We start from the raw sequence: 17712 nt of genomic DNA, 5'->3' as shown, positions 1-17712 counted from the left end.
AACACCGCTCTGGCCCCTTTTTACCTGTAAAATGAAGAGCTTTCCATAGGCAACAGTTTCTAGCTCAAATTTCATAGTGTCATTAGGTCTCCAGCATGTTTATTTTTGTGTTTTCCTTCTTTTTATGTAAAGTGATACTAACGTTTTATTTAAAATGATACAAAGTTTTCATTTTGAACACATTTAATTAAAAATATGAGTTACATATAGAGCAAACACCCTGACAGTGTCACTCCAATCATTGAACTTGGGACATGCTACTTGGAGAGTGCATTCCAACAGTTGCCCAACTAATCATATAATAATAACACGTGTCCCTTGACAATACACTGAATACCAGTCTCCATCATGCCTGACATAGTTTGGGACTTTGTGATTGTCCCTTTTTCCCTATTCCTTTGTGAATGTAAGGACCTTGCAGTGGCTCATGAAGAGAGTTGCTTTTTATTTTTCATATTTTAAATTTTTTGAAGACTCTTACAAAGTATAACCATTTTGAAAATGCCTATCCATTACCCTAGAGAAAAATTACCTATTATCGGAAGAGTATCTAAAAAAATATTCAAAGGGTACAAGTGCAGGCTTCTTACATGTACACATTGTGTAGCGGGAAGTGTGGCCTTTTAGTTCACCCAAAGAGTGAACGTTGTACTCAACAGGTAATTTTTCAGCTCTCACCCTCCTCCCACTCTCTCACCTTCTGAAGTCCCCAGTGTCTGTTATTCCACTCTGTATGTTCACAAGTACCCACTGTTGAGCTCCCACTAAAAAGTGAAAATATGCGTCATTTTTCTGTTTGAGTTATTTCACTTTGGATAATGTCTTCCGGCTTCGTCCATGTTGTTGCAAAAGGCATGATTTTATTCTTTTTTTAGGTTTGTGTAGTATTCTATGGCATGCGTGTGTGTGTGTGTGTGTATGTGTGTGTGTGTGTGTGTATCCTTATATATACATTTATATATATATATATATATATAGCCCACATTTTCTTTTTTTTTTTTCTTTCTTTTTTTTTTTTTTTGAGACTGAGTTTCACTCTTATTGCCCAGGCTGGAGTGCAATGGCGCGATCTCGGCTCACTGCAACTTCTGACTCCTGGGTTCAAGCAATTCTCCTGCCTCAGCCTCCTGAGTAGCTGGGATTACAGGCATGCGCCACCACACCTGGCTAATTTCGTATTTTTAGTAGAGATGGGGTTTCTCTATGTTGGTCCGGCTGGTGTCAAACTCCCAACCTCAGGTTATCTGCCCACCTTGGCCTCCTAAAGTGCTGGGATTACAGGCATGAGCCATCACATCCAGACCCACATTTTTTTTTATCCAGTCTTCTGTTGATAGACATTTAGGTTCATTCCATGTCTTTGCTATTGTGAATAGTGCTATGATAAACACACAAGTGCAGGTATTGTTTTGATATAATGATTCCTTTTCCTTTGCATATATACCCAGTAGTGGGATTGCTGGGTTGAATGGTAGTTCTGTTTTCAGTTCTTTGAGAAATCATCATACTATTTTTCATAGAGTTTGTACTAATTTACCCTCCCACCAACAGTATATAAGCATTCTATTTTCTCTGCAGCCTCACCAATATTTGTTGTTTAAGACTTTTTAATCATAGCCATTCTATTCTGACTGGTATAAGATGATATCTCGTTGTGGTTTTAATTTGCATTTCTCTGATGATTAGTGATATTGAGCATTTTTCACGTCTGTTGGCCCCTTGTACATGTCCTTTTGAAGAATGTCTGTTCATGTTGTTTGCCCCACTTTTTGTTTGTTTTTTTGTTTGTTTCTTTTGAGCTGGAATCTCGTTCTGTCACCCAGGATGGAGTGCAGTGGTGTAATCTTGGCTCACTGCAATGTCCGCCTCCTGGGTTCAAGCAATTCTCCTGCCTTAGCCTCCCTAGTAGCTGGGATTACAGGTGCCTGCCAGAATGCCCGGCTAATTTTTGTATTTTTAGTTGAGACCGGGTTTCACCATGTTGGCCAGGCTGGTCTTGAACTCCTGACCTCAAGAGATCGGCCTGCCCTGGCCTCCCAAAGGGCTGGGATTACAGGTGTGAGCCACCACATCCAGCCTGCTCACTTTTAAATGGGGTCATTTTTGTTGTTTGATTTCTTTATAAATTCTGAATAATAGTCCTTTGTTGGGTGCATATTTTACAAATATTTTTCCCATTCTCTGGGTTATCTGCTTACTCTGTTGATTGCTTATTTTGCTGTGCAGAAGCTTTTTAGTTTAATTAAGTTTGAAGTGTCCATTTTTTTTTTTTTTGGTCATGTTTGCTTTTGAGGACTGGGCCATAAATTCTTTGCCAAGGCCGACATCTAGAATAGTTTTTCCTAGGGTTTCTTCTAGAATTTTTATAGTTTCAGGTCTTATGTTTAGGTCTTTAATCCATCTTGAGTTAATTTTTATATATGGTGAAAGCTATGGGTCCAATTTTACTCTTAGGTATATGATTATCCAATTTTCCATATGGGTGGTTAGCCCAACATCATTTATTGAATAGAGTATCATTTCCCTATCATATATTTTTGCCAACTTTGTTGAAGATCAGTTGGTTGTAGTTATGTGGCTTTATTTCCGGATTCTCTGTTCTGTTCCATTAATCTAGATTTATACTGGTACCATCCTGTTTTGGTTACTATAGCCTTGTAGTATAATTTGAAGTCAGGCAATATGATGCATCTAACTTTGTTCTTTTCGCTTAGGATTTGTTATAAAACCAATTCTTTATTGGCTATAAATCAAATAAAATTTTGTATCTAAGCAAGTCCTCCAGATTCCTGACCAGGTGAGTAATCCACTAGCTTGGCAAATTAAGAACAGCAATATGCAAGCAATGAGGGATGCATAAATCAAGACGGTCATTGTGAATAGAATGATTTGGAAGTTGAGTGTTCAAATAGCTTAATGATAGTTATAGTGAATAACAATGTCAGCTTCAGTATTATTCTAATAATGTACTTGGTAATGTTAATAGGGTTTGATGGAATACAACGAACACTTTCCAAACAGCTGTATGCTTTCCCAACAAAGGAACTCTATCTCAGAGCAGATTGATATATCATTTCAATGGGAGATTTTAATCAATCCTTTTGTTTTCCCTTTTAGGATATATTTAAGTTTGCAAGAACTTCTCCTGTCCCAAGACAAAAGAGGTCCATTGTGGTATCTCCCATTTTAATTCCAGAGAATCAGAGACAGCCTTTCCCAAGAGATGTTGGCAAGGTAAGTCAGACAAACAACAAATGACAAAAACTTGTTTTTATGAAAAGATGAGCACACAGGAAGCAGACTGAGTATGACTGTCTTGGTGACCAGCTGGAATTCATCTTCATTCCTCTATGATAAGAGACCAAATGGTTTTGACATGAAAAGAATGTTGGAAGATCATTCATACGCAAAAGAGGAAATTGGAAAAAACCAATAACAGCTTTGAATATTATGGAGATCAACATAGTAGACGATGTTGAAATTATGCAGGAAGATGTCATTGGTTAGGAAATAAGGCTCATTGCTTTTATAGATTATATTCAGGTGATCACCAGATAGGGCCCCTAGGATGGTAGTATGTTGATATGTGGCCTTCATCGAGATCCTGTTTTTCAAAATATTCTAAGCATACCACTGGGTCAGTTTTCCAAAAACTAAACCAGATCAAGGGAATAAAATCATACTAACCAGATCCAGAACCAGACACGGAAAACACTGTCCCATGAATCAGAACAATAGCTTTTCCAGGAAGAAATAGTCACTGTTAAATGTGCCAAAATACTGATACTGCCTCATCAGTACGTTCTCCCCACTTTAAGAGAGTCGACATGGAGAATCAAATTTTGAGCAGTTTGTACTTTTTGGTTGCTAGAAACAAGTGCTCGGTGCTGCAAAGAAGAACCAGCAGTCAGGCAAAGAGTTTTCTCAGCAAGGCAATTTACTTCTACAGAAGGGTGCTGCTTCCACTTCTGGCCGCTGCGAGAGTGTGCCGAACAAAAGATGGAAGGGGTTTTTATCCCTAACGCGGTTAGTCCCTACTTCTGTGTCCTGTCCCCATTGGCTGGAGTTGGACCGCACAATCTAAACTGACGTGATTGGCTACTGTTTAAAATTGAATTTGGCTAATTAGGCAGGCAGGGAGAGGCTATCCATTATGGTACAAGGCATGTTTGGGCATGTCAGGGCACAGCAAAGGTAGAGGAAGGGCAGTTTCAGTGGGAAGAGCTGTTTCAGCAGGAGGGGCAGTTTACCAAATGGGTATCCAGGAGTAAAGAGGACTCTTTCCAAACAATGAAGAGATGTGAGTTACAGATTGGGACTAATGGGAGAAGTTGTTTATGGAGCAGGTAGCTTAGGAGAAGAGACAAGGAAGTTGATCTCGAGAACAAAGAACAAGGGAGTCAGAAATTAAACGTTTGCAGAGGAACTTACTGTATCAGACATTGGTGAGCCTGGAACTTGAAAAATGGTGGTTAGTTAAATGAATGATGGTAATGGCAGTTGCTATTGAACTACTAATTCATTAAATACACAGTACATGTTATATGCTGGACTCCAAGCTTGGGACTGGGTGTGAAGAAGCAGATAATAAAGCTAACATGCTAGTGGGAAGACAGAAACAAGAACATTGCAGAGTATGAAAAATGCTGTGAATATCAGAAGTGGGATGATGTGAAAAAAGAGCAAATGGCAGGATGAAGGAGTAGAGGGAGGAGGGAATCTTTACACAGATGGCTGTCATGGCTGGTCGGAGGTACTGATGTTTGAGGGGAGACTGGAAGGATGAGAAAGGAACAGTTATAGGACTATCTGGTTGAACAGCATCTTTGGCAGAGGTGAGTCTACGTGCAAAGGCCTGAAGATGGGAAAGAATAGTGTGTAGTAGAGTCACAACGTGCCTGGGTTGCATGAGAGTGAGCAAGAATGGCACTGGTAAAAGTGAAGTTAAAGAGGCCAACTTGTCCTTGGATGAGGAGTTGGGGTTTCATCATGCATGCAGCTGGGGACCACTGGAAGATTACCCCAGGAGAATGCATGTTTCGAAAGATCCTCCTGGCTGCCTTGTAGATAATGATTAGTGGTAGCAGAGTAGTAGAGAGGAGAAGAAGCAAAGAGACCCACTAAGAGGGGAGTTTGGTGGTGATCTGAGCAAAGGTGACTTGGACTATTAAAAATTGATCCTAGACGGGCACAGTGGTTCACGCCTGTAATCCCAGCACTTTGGGAGGCTGAGACGGGAGGATCACCAGAGGTCAGGAGTTCAAGACCATTCTGGCCAACATGTTGAAACCCCGTCTCAACTAAAAATACAAAAAATTAGCCAGTGTGGTGGCATGCCTGTAATCCCAGCTACTTGGGAAGCTGAGGCAAGAGAACCACTTGAACCCAGGAGGTGGAGGTTGCAGTGAGCCAGGATCCTGCCACTGTACTCCAGCATGGGCGACAGAGTGCAACTCTGTGTCAAACAAACAAAAAAATCGATCTTTATTGCAAATTGAAAGAAGTGGTAATCCAATATCCTGGTAATCGCTATATTTATCATTTTAAACTCCCATTGTGCCAAAGATACCTTTCTCTAAGCAAAAATCTTTTCAAAAGTCTGGGATATGATACAAGGGGAAGCAGAGCTGCTCTAAAGGGATAGCCCTGTCCCCTTGGGCAGCCCTAGCCACTGTGATGATCCTTTTCTAGACAAGTTTCCTGGGAGCCCAAGATGCCAGGTGCCAAGGGACTTGAGTCCCCACTTCTTCAAAGCTCTGCCCAAGCAGTTTCTAAGACCCAAGATGTATTCTTGTTTTCAGTTTTCTTTTAGGTAATCCTGGGCTTCTCAACTCTCAACATGCATCAGAATCAGCAGAGACACTTCAAAAGCAGATATCAGGGCTCCACCCTCAGAGATTGATTCCACTGGGGTGGGGGTGAGGACCATGCATCAGTATATGTTAAAATATCCGAGGTGATTCAGATATGCAGCCAAGATGGAGGACTGCTGGTCTTAAGCAATCCTCCAAGAGTGGTTGGGGACCAGCTACGTTAGCATCCCCTGGGAGCTTGCTAGAAATGCATATTTTCATGTCCCACCCCAAAACCACTGAGCCAAAAACTCTGGGGTTAAAGCCAGGAATCTGCGTTTTTACGCAGCTTCTAGGTGATTCTGATGCACACTCACGTTTACAGAGGGCTGACCTGAAATGTATTTTCTTCCCCTGTCCACCACTAGTACACATCACTTTCAGTTGCAATTCCATTAATTAGGTTATGATAAGGACAATCACATTACAGTTGCCTGGAAAATCCCAGTTTACACCTGTTGTCCAAATCTGTCAAGTCCAGATTTAGACAATAAATTATGTAGCCATCCTATAGTTTTCTTCAATTACACGCAACTTCCTCCTGGGTATATTTGGGTGAGTTTTCTCACAAGCCTCTTTTCTTGAGCTATTCAATGGGTCCGTAAGCATGCAGCTAGTTGGGAACATCCTTCTGCATTGTTTTTTTTTACTTATTACAGCTTCAAAAGGCAATTTGGTTTCCACGCTGAGGACTCGCCTCTTCTTAGCCCGTTCTGTGTTGCCCATACTTGTTCTCAACTTAGATTCTCTACAAAGCAACTGCTTTTCTAAGCATGGTAGGCTACTAACTAGACAATGTGCAAGAGCCTTCAAAACCTCTAGATGTTTTTTGTAGAATTACCGCACTGCTTTGCAAAAACTGTTTATTTGTCCATGCTTTTTATGCCTTTGAAGGTACATATTTTCCTTTTTGTTCCTGCTTGTTTCTATTTATTTATGTTACTCTTTATATCTCCTGCCTTATCCTCATCAACTCCACCACAGCTGACAAGCCGTGCTCTGGAAGAGATTGTAGATGTCTTCAGTGAGGGCTGGGGAGGCGAGGAGAAGGGACAGAAGACCACAGAGGCAGAGCTCTGGCCTCCAAACACCACCACGCTCCCAAAAAAAATCTCTAAGTCAGGACACCTCTAAGTTTATAAATATTACATATTAGACTTCAATATAGAATGCCATTTGAAGAAGAGATTCTGAAGCTCTAAACGTATAAAGACGTTTGTCTTTGGCTTCCCCTAGAAGGGAACACCAAGACAAGAATTCAGATGAAGGCAGTTCATTTGAGAGGTGGAGGAAATATTTAGTAATAAAGTAAGGGAGAGACACAGAGAAGGGAAGGCAGCTAGGAGAGAAGCTTGTTTATGAAGCCAGCTACCCCTGTGGGTGACTGGATTGGAATCTCATGGGCTAACTTTAACATGTGTGGAACACACTGTCAGCGTTATACTATCCCCAGGGGATGGCCCTGGGATACTTTGACACCAGCTGGGGTATTTCCACTCCCAGCAGTCATGGGCTGAGGACTGCTTCCAGAGGTGTAAATTCTCTGGCATATCAGGTCTGCCCTGCACTCTGTGCACTGATTCGACAGCCTGCTGAGGTTTGGAGGAGAACCTTCGACAAAAAGGATGCTGTACAGCAGCCACCAGTCTGCTGGTCTGCACTGAAAAGCTGACACATAGGGGCTGTGGACAGGGCACTGATCGCTTCTGCTTCATCACAAAAACTAATATATCTTTTTTTTTTCTTTGCATACTACGTTTCCTCTTCTGCTTTTACCTCATTTCCTGAACCAGCTTTCTCATGTCCTGGGCTTTTGAAACCCCCTGTACTTGCCTCTCTCTCTCCATTAATAAGTAGTTCCTGCATCCCAGGAGGGAAAACCTCTGAAATTCAACCTAATTCATATCAACAAGCATATATTCAGCATCTGTTATTGATAAGGAGCTGTGTTAGGGGCTGGGAATTTAATGGAGGAGAAAACAGACAGAATCATTGATCTCGGGGGATTACAAAAGAGGCGACAATATCAGCACATAGTCCTTATTTGTCCAGCACTGTGCTAAGCGCTTTTCATCTTTTATGTTGAATTCTTATGGTAACAACCACATGAGGATCATTTTCCAGCATGCCAGTGAAGGTAATGAGACTGAGGGGTGACGTAACCTGTCCAGAGCCACACAGTTAATTCATAACAGAGCAAAGCTTTGTTTCTGCTTTTTGAGATTTCAAAGTCTGTGCTCTTAACCAGTATCCTCAGGAAATACTAAGCCCAATCTGAGAATGCTCTTCCGTGGAATGAAATATCTTCACTGACAATTTCTCTTTTTAAAACAGCATTAAAATTAAGTGCAATCCTTGGAAATGCACTCAGAAATAAGATGGACAGAGGGTTGGATCAATAGATCGATATCTGATATGTGATAAAGGGTATATATTAAAATGTTAGTGGTAGAATATAAGTTGGTGAACATATGGGTACTTGCTGTACAATTCTTTCAAGTTTTCTCTGCATTTGGAAATTTTGTAATAAAATGTTGCGAAAAATTAAGTTTAACTAAATATAAAATTATCATAAAAGACACTTTTTAAATCATTTGTCTTGCATTTCAAGAGGGTGAATGGAGACAAAGTAAGTAACTGGTTCTTGATTTGCTTTGTAATATTTTATTACAACGTGAATTCCTTTAAAGAAAGAGACTCATATCCTGAGGAATGAAGACATCAAAAGCAAGGTGCTGTCGCAAGTTAGCCCTTGGTGGAGGGTTTTTCACAATTGGATATCCTGCTGTATAGAACTGAAAACCCACAGCAGGGTTATGCAGGCAGCTCCAGGGATGAGAAAAAGTCTTGACTGATACATAATTTATCTATCTGCCAAGTACTTAATTAGTTGGTAAGTAGCTAAACTACTAGAATTTGGGAGCTGCTTTTCCATAATACGAGGGAATCATATTACAACCCTGAGATTCCAAATCACTGCTACTCACTTAGATAGCAGGTGGGGAGTATAAGGGGTTGTATGACCCCCCCACACACACACAGGAGACAACCAGATAGATCACTGCGAGCCCTGGGAAAGTGAGTTTGCCTCCTAATTTGTGGATCTTTTCCATGGTACATTCTGCCCTAGACTATCTGTCGTGATTTTGGAAGACAAGGTAAAACACCCAGTCATGAACATACTTCCTCATACCTGTGATTTTCTTTCCATTTTTGAACTCTAGACAGCAGGGAGGAGATGAGAGTGAGTGCTCTGGAGAGGAACATGCAGATCCCAAAGTGGCTTTTTCCCCCTCCCTCTTCAAAGTATGACTATTTCAAAATTTGGGCCATAAATAATTTCTCAGTTTTACCAACTTTCACTGATAAATAATTGATTGCATCTTTAAAGATTTTTGAGTTCTTGGCCCCGATTGATTGAGAGCAGGGGACTTTAAATCTGTAAGCCAGCAAGGAGGTCTTTGGGAGATGTATTTTATTCTGTTTTATATTAAGTTTGAAAGAGAAGTGTCATTTATGAAATGCTTATTAGAGATTCTGCTTTCATCACAAACCCTTTTCATCAAAACCAATGAAAGTACTTTTTTTTTACAGAAAATCCTGTTTTAAAGACCCTATAAATTGGTAGAATGGGCATTTAGAAGGCCATCTTTAACCCAGGATAGAAGAAATATGTAACTGGACCAAGTGCTTTTCGTAAAGGGAATCGACATTGATCATTAGACTAAATCATGAAAACCACTCAACCAGGACTCCACTTTGATTGTGTCATGAATGTAAGTCAGACATGAGGGTAATTTACATCAGCTCTGCCAGGTTCCTCAGTGTTCTGGGCATCTGATTCTTACAGGTCTCGCTGCATCCAGATACTCTGTACCTGAGATTTATGCCCACCCATGCAAATAGGTGCCAAGGAGTCTGATAGTCTTGGAATTTAATTTGTTTTATTCTATTTAATAGTCATTTGCCTCACTTTGAAGACCCACGAAGGCCAACCTCTATCCTTAGAGGCTGGACCAGAAAGCTGGTACTGAAGCCACAGCACCTCTCCATCACCACGCTCCTGAAATGCAGACTCAGGGTTACTTGCTGTTGCCTGATTGATTTTATGATCAGGCACTTAGGTAACCCAGTAATTTATGATCAGGCACTAGGGTAACCCAGTAATTGCCATCAGCCCTCTATCTCTTTTAAAATCTATTGCTTTGTACCGTTTATCCACATCTAATTATATACACTCTTCTCAGAAATTTACATCTGCTTAATTTCCACCCCCACCCCCCGCATTTTTTTTTTTTTGAGACAGAGTCTTTCTCTGTCACCAGGCTGGAGTGCATTGGTGCGGTCTCTGCTCACTGCAAACTCCGCCTCCCAGTTTCAAGCAATTCTCCTGCCTCAGCCTCCCTAGCTGGGACTACAGGCACGTGCCACCATGCCCAGCTAATTTTTGTATTTTTTTAGTAGAGATGGGGTTTCACCATGTTGGCCAGGTTCGTCTCCGTCTCTTGACCTTGTGATCCATCTGCCTCGGCCTCCCAAAGTGCCGGGATTACAGGCATAAGCCACTGCACCTGGCCTTAATTTCCCCCTTTTAAGGCAACTAGCAGTTTTATTCAATAACTAAAACTTACCATAGGCTAGAGTATAGGAGAAAAATTGGAATACAGAGTATTTAAGATGCCCAAAGGCTCAGTGCTCAAAAATTCTTCTTGAGATGAGCATCACAGTTTATTTCTACATTCAGCAGCCATAGCTACATGTAAGCTTTTCCTATTTCCAAGTCTTTGAACTGTGACTTCTTCCTGGGATACACCCTCTTTATCTTTATTCCTTAGGAGCAGCCCACATTCACACTCTAAGGCTGTACTGTCCAATGGAACATTGACATTACTGCAGGAAGTTCTGCCTCTACAAAGCCCAGTATGGTACCTACTAACCACATGTGGTCAATGCAGTTATAAAATTTTTACTAATTTTAATTTAAGCTTAAAAACTAACACTTCATTCCATTATTGGGACGACTTGGCAGGTGAATCTACGTTTTTCATGATACATTTTAATCCAATTACAGATAAAATATTTTTTACTGAAAAGGCAGTGTCCACACTGAAATGTTTTGTAAGTGTAAAATACACATAGGATTTCAAAAACTTATCACGCTAACACAAAAAGAATGGAAAATGTCTGCTTAATAATCTTTGTATTGATTTCATTTAGAAACAAATCCCTTGTATTTCTTTTCACTTTTTTTTAACGTGGCTGCCAGAAAATTATTAAATTATTAATATGGCTCACATTGTATTTTTATCAGATGGTGCTAATCTAAATAAGGCCTATTTTTGATATAATCTCTCCTCTGTGGAATTATGTTTTTGAGACAGAGTCTCACTCTGTCACCCACCCTGGAATGCAGTGGCGTGATCTCTGCTCACTGCAACCTCTGCCTCCTGGGTTCAAGAGATTCTCATGCTTCAGCCTCCCTAATAGCTGAGATTACAGGTATGGTGCACCACCATGTCTGGCTAACTTTTGTATTTTTGGTAGAGATGGGGGTTCACCATATTGTCAAGCTGGTCTCAGACTCCTGGCCTCAAGTGATCCACCTGCCTCAGTTTCCCAAAGTGTTGGGATTACAGGTGTGACTCACTGAGCCCAGCCCATGGAATTTTACTTGATCTCTTTTATACATTGTTTATACAAGTTTGATAGCACTTAACACATTTTGAGAAACAATGTCATTCCCTACCTTCCCAGTAACTGTAATTCATCAGATGCGGTGGCCCAGGACAGGGCCTAACACACAGTAGCGATTCAAATATTCTTTGAATTGAATTCTAGCCATATATATGGCTGATTACATAGACATTCACTGCTTACTGATTAATTAAAGTGATCATAGCCTGGTTTGTTGTTAGAATGGAATTAATAGACCATTATATGATCAGTCTGGATATTTCCAGCAAATTTTAATTTTCTAAAATGGGAATGAGGCCACCAGATAAATTGCTTGGCAGTCAACTATTATGTCAGGTCATATAAGCATTCTTAGTAGATTTTTTTTTTTGAAACGGAGTTTTACTCGTTTCCCAGGCTAGAGTGCAGTGGCACAATCTTGGCTCACTGCAACCTCTGCCTCCCAGGTTCAAGCAATTCTGCCTCAGCTTCCCGAGTAGATGGGATTACAGGCACCCGCCAGCATGCCCAGTTAATTTTTGTACTTTTAGGAGACATGGGGTTTCACCATGTTAGCCAGGCTGCTCTTGAACTCCTCACCTCAGGTGATCCACCTGCCTCGGCCTCCCAAAGTGCTGGGATTACAGGCATGAGATGCTGTGCCCAGCCGGTAGATTTTGATAGATTTGATGTTGATGAATTTTCTGTGGGGATGGGTTGGGGGAAGAGAAAGAGAGAGAGAGTTACATGACTGTATTTCTGAATTTGCCTATGTATATGATGGTGTTTTAATTCCAATTAAATGAAAACACTCAAAACTTTTATCTTTATTCACAACTGAACACAGTCAATTCTAACTTATTTTTGCTAAGTCTAATAAAAGCTATATTCACCATTTGCAAGTGTTGCCCTCCTGCAAATTTTAATTAATGATAAAACATAATCGGGTGGTTTTGGCTCTTTGCCAAATACATATATGTGCAAAACTTCCCTCTATGATCTATATCCTGCAAATAAAGACATCTCAGCCCAAGGCGGAAGTAATATTTTTAACCCTGAGTTTATCACCCTTTCAGTTCTCCATTTTAAAGGTTCCTCGAACTTTATTGTTATTATGAACATTTGGCCTCAGACTGAATTTATATTTAATTATTTGTGAACATTCAAGGACCTGGCATTTCAGCTTGAATTAGCATCCAGACTTAGGGTTGTTGAAGAATTTTCAAGTTGGACTAGAATCTTCACTACCTAATGAATGTCTGGATCTAAGCCAAACACGGCTATCCCTACTGTCCTGCTTAGTTTTTACAGCAGCCCTATGAAGTAGGCAATCCTACACTCATTTCGCAGATGAGAAAGTGGAAATTAAGAGAGATTAAGTAGCTTGCCCAGGGTAACCCTCTTAAAGAATGGCAATGCTGAGACCCAAATCGAAGACTCTTCAATGCCACATCAGTGATCTATCCACCACAACGTGTGTGAGTGCTTAAAGCTTCCATGGGTCTTTGCTGTTTGCATAGCACACTCACACAGATGGTCATTTGACTCTCAGAAGTACCCTCGGAAATCAATATTATGTCCCCATTGTAGAGTGGAGGCTCTGAACTGAGCATGACCAAGGTGCAGAAGCGTCTTGGAAGACAGTCTATTTGTGGTACAAATTGAGTTGCCTTTCTGTGTCACCACCTGCAATTGTAGCAGGGCTCTGGATGGATTTCAAAATAGCACATGGCATGAGGTAAGCCACTGTGGAAAACAGTGTGGAGATTCCTGAAAGAACTGAAACTAGAACCACCATTTGATCCAGCAATCCCACTACTGGGTATCTACCCAGAGAAAAAGAAGTCATTATATGAAAAAGATACTTGCACACGGACGTTTATAGCAGCACAATTTACAATTGCAAAATCATGTAACCAACCCGAATGCCCATCAATCCACAGTGGACAAAGAAATTGCTATATATATATATATATATATGATGGAATACTACTCCGCCATACAAAGGAATCAATTAATGGCATTTGCAGCAACCTGGATGAGATTGGAGACTATTATTCTAAGTGAAGTAACTCAGGAATGGAAAACCAAACATCGTATGTCCCTACTGACATGTGGGAGCTAAGCTATGAGGATGCAAAAGCATAGGAATGATACAATGGACTTTGGGGACTGGGAGGAAAGGATGGGAGAGGGGAGAGGGATAAAAGACTGCAAACAGGGTGCCGTGTATTCTGCTCGGGTGGATGGCTGCACCAAAATCTCACAAATCACCACTAAAGATCTTATTTATGTAACCAAACACCACCTGTACCCCAACAACCTATAGAAATTTTTTCTTAAAAAAGAAATAGACTTTGGCCAGGCACGGTAGCTCATGCCTGTAATCCCAGCACTTTGGGAGGCCGAGGCGGGCGGATCATGAGGTCAGGAGATCGAGACCATCCTGGCTAACATCGTGAAACCCCATCTCTACTAAAAAATACAACAAAAATTAGCCGGACTTGGTGGCGGGTGCCTGTAGTCCCAGCTACTCGGGAGGCTGAGGCGGGAGAATGGTGTGAACCCAAGAGGCGGAGTTTGTAGATTCTGCTGCTGCACTCCAGCCTGGGCAAGAGAGCGAGACTCTGTCAAAAAAAAAAAAAAAAAAAAAAATAGACTTCACTAGAGGAAGGAGAAACATACAAGCCAGGGGTGAGCCAAGGATGAGAAGCATAGCTCACCATCCCCCTCATTCCGCAGGGAGGTCTGCCAGGGGAGAAACACGGCTCCCATAGCTGTTCCTTCTCTGCTGGACAGCTTCAGTACAATCTTGTTAGTGGAGAGATGATCAAACACCAGGGATGTCCAGCAGCCTGAATGCAGGCATCCAGATTTATAGGAGTTGTCTGAGATTCCAAAGTTCAAAGTCAGATGCTTTGGGCAGGGGTGTGTTGGAAAACTGGCTCTCAGAGGCTGGAAGCCTTGAGTTGGAGTGTTTGCAGCTACTTTGGCATAAATTCTCCCACAGTGGCCACTTTCAAGCTAGGAGCTTACAGAATCTCTGAATGTTTAGCAATGGACTTCCATGAAGGAGTAGGGTTGACTTCAGCACAGCACTGGCCTTGGGACTCAGGGACCGTGACACTGGAAGGGGTCAGGGGGCACATGGGTCCCACGGGAGCTATGTTTGAGTGAAGCCCTCCACTGTGGAGAAGTGGCTTCCACACCCACGTGTTCACCCCGGGTGGCAGCTGGTCTCATGCCCAGTTTAGCAGTGAGGATCATTTTTTGACAACTGCCTGTTGCAGGTATTAAGTAACTTGTCCAAGGTCACGCAGTAAAGTGCAACGTAAAAGCAAAGCTTGCACGCTTGCTCTTTCAGCTCCACCACCCTTCTCCTTGGCACAGAAAAATCCAAGTCACTCTCCTAAGGCTGGAAAATTCTGCAGCAATTGTCCGAATTCTACCTGGACAATGAGGAAGGGAGTGATGAAATTCTCCGCAAAGTGAGGAGAAATGAGGTTAACCTCGCCAACATTTATTTGATGTGCGTGTTTGTGCGCTGAGTCAAGGCCGGAGGTCGTGTCTTCGTTTAACAGATAGACCACATGTTGACAAGGAAAACACGGCTTTCTTTGTCTGGCAAGAAAAGCCACTGTCTCGCTTCACACAACACTTTTTTTTGTTGGTATCTTCGCTGACAACCCTATTCAAAGAGAGCCACAAGGAATGAAAGTGAAAGCAGAAAAAGCCAACTTCAGTGTAATTAAGAGATATCACTGCCCGTTTTTCTCAGTGATGAGGCCACAGCTGACTCAGTCGATAAGGGCCCTGAAGGAGTGGGGCCCAGGGCGCAGTGGGGATGGACTGGCCTTTTCACGGTCCAATTACTGGTCCAATTACTCGTCCAAGTTTTGAAGAGGATTGAAGTACAAGTGGATGGAGATGGGAAACAGACCAATAAAGGGTTGTTTTTTGTTTTTTAGTTTTTTTTTTTAAGAGGGGAAGGAATGAATGAAGAACCTCTTTTATTTTCTTTTCCAGCTTGGAGCTAGCTCTGTTCCCCAAATAGGGTCCTGGGGGAAAGACGTGATGTGAGTCTGGGTGGCTGGGAGCAGTACCTCCTGGTTATCTGCGCTTGGCCCACTTCTGCAACCAGTAATGGGGGAGACAGAAGAACGCTTGATTGCAGGTTTAAATGTTCCCATCTGTGAGTGTGGCATTAAAGATGTTGCTGTCTTCTGTTGCATCGGGTGGTTTGGAACAAGTGATGAAGAAAGAGCTTCAGTTGATCCCTCTTGAGCAGGCAAACACTCTCCCTAGGCTGAAAATTGAGCTGCATCAATTCAGAAATATTTACTGAGCAACTACTATGTGTCAAGCACTGCACTGGCAGCTGCTTATGGATTCACCCGAGAAGAATGCCCATCCTAGGAGAGGGGGCAGACCTGTAGACAGGTAGACAAGAGCTGTGATGGGGTGCTGTGGGATCTTGGAAAAATCGAGAAGGCAGAAGAAGTAATTCCGAAGAGGACTCCTGAAGGATGCCTAAGAGTAGGCAATGTGAAGCTGAGACGGGAAGAAAGCGGTCTCCAGGCAGTGGGAAGAACATGATCCAGTATCTATGGGCAAGAGGGACGGTGGTCTGTCTAGAGAGCTGAGAAGAATTCAACGTGGCTGTGATGCAAGGAGGAAATAGTCACAAATAAACTTGGAGAAATCATCAAAGGCTGGAAGAGGAAAAATTTTAAAAACTACTGTATGGAATTTGGACCTTTTTCTACGGATGACTAAGGGTTATACATTGGGGAATCACATGATCAGATTTGCATTTCAGGAAGATTAGTCCTGTTACACTGGGTAACACTTGAAGGCTGAGAAAACCAGGAGCAGGAGTCACAGAGGGAGGCTGTGACCGAAACCCAGGAGGGTGATGAAGGGCTCCTGGGCAGGGGAGAGGCAGAAGGACTGGAGAGAGGGCACAGTTAAGGGCCATGGTGGGGGATACCAGGCAACGCTGGCAAGCAAGTGGACAGCGGTGAGTGAGGAGGTAGAGGAAGGTCCTCTCTTAGCTGGGACATTATGACTCCATAGGACGCCGTACAAAGTAACCTGCGGAGATGTTACTCTGTGGGTAGGTAGACGGTAAAACTGAAGGAACTGTTTTATCCACCTCCCCATAGTTTGCTCTGTGCTGAGGCTGCTGTACTGCTCCTCTTTGAAATAAAAGAGAACTCTTCCCAGAGGCGACAGATCCACCTGCATTCTGTATGTTATATGGAGGTGGGCGAACAGGTTAGGTGGAGGGTTGTTCTTGGAAAGATGGATTCATTTTGCAGCAGTGACAGGCTTGAGGGAACACCAGCATGTGACACATCTCTTCCCAGTGTCTTCCCGACTGATCCGTGCCTAGGGATTTTACTTTAGTCTTTCCTTGCTGTGTATTTGAAAAGTTTTATTTTATATTTTTCTACCAGCTCAGAAATGTGTAACAGCTGTGTTCACTGTTGGCCTTCTAGCCTCAAATTCATTTTAAATACATTTATTCTTAGTAATCTCTTCTTTGAATGCTGATGTTGGCTATGCATTAGTATACACAATTCACAGGCTCTGTGTTACTCAATTTTTAGTTCATTTATTTGACAACTTGAAATTCATCACAAGTGGTGCTTTTATTTTGTTATTTGCATCTGGAAATCATTCCTAACATGCCATGGAATACATCTGTTTTTTTCCTTTTGCAAATCACTTTTTTTTCTTATTATAAGAGTAATATGTGTTTATTGTAGAAACCTTGGAGAAAAATACACATTTATAAATAATAATATAAAAATATCGGCTGGGCGCGGTGGCTCACGCTTGTAATCCCAGCACTTTGGGAGGCCGAGGTGGGCGAATCACGAGGTCAGGAGATCGAGACCACGGTGAAACCCCGTCTCTACTAAAAATACAAAAAAAAATGGCCGGGCGTGGTGGCGGGCACTTGTAGTCCCAGCTACTCGGAGAGGCTGAGGCAGGAGAATGGCGTGAACCCGGGAGGCGGAGCTTGCAGTGAGCCGAAGTCGCGCCACTGCACTCCAACCTGGGTGACAGAGCGAGACAAAAAAAAAAAAAAAAAAAAAAAAAAATATCCGGCCAGGTGCAGTGGCTCATGCCTATAATCCCAACACTTTGGGAGGCTGACTGGTTGGATCACCTGAGGTCG

General features: G+C 42.1%; 1 protein-coding gene across 3 annotated transcripts in view; it reads left to right on the top strand.

Annotated features, from left to right (window-relative positions):
* CDH13 (cadherin 13) overlaps nucleotides 1–17712 on the top strand; it is a 1184027-nt gene that overhangs the window by 507546 nt on the left and 658769 nt on the right. For all 3 annotated transcript variants that reach the window (XM_032156331.2, XM_032156329.2, XM_032156330.2), the window contains one exon: nucleotides 3118–3234. In XM_032156331.2, the coding sequence (XP_032012222.1) occupies nucleotides 3118–3234 (117 nt within the window). The remainder of the gene's footprint in view (nucleotides 1–3117; nucleotides 3235–17712) is intronic.

The sequence above is a fragment of the Hylobates moloch genome, unplaced genomic scaffold (genome assembly GCF_009828535.3).
Source record: "Hylobates moloch isolate HMO894 unplaced genomic scaffold, HMol_V3 SCAFFOLD_6, whole genome shotgun sequence".
NCBI lineage: Eukaryota > Metazoa > Chordata > Mammalia > Primates > Hylobatidae > Hylobates > Hylobates moloch.
The sequence above is the reverse complement of the archived record's forward strand: the minus strand, read 5'-3'. Positions and strand labels throughout refer to the sequence as shown.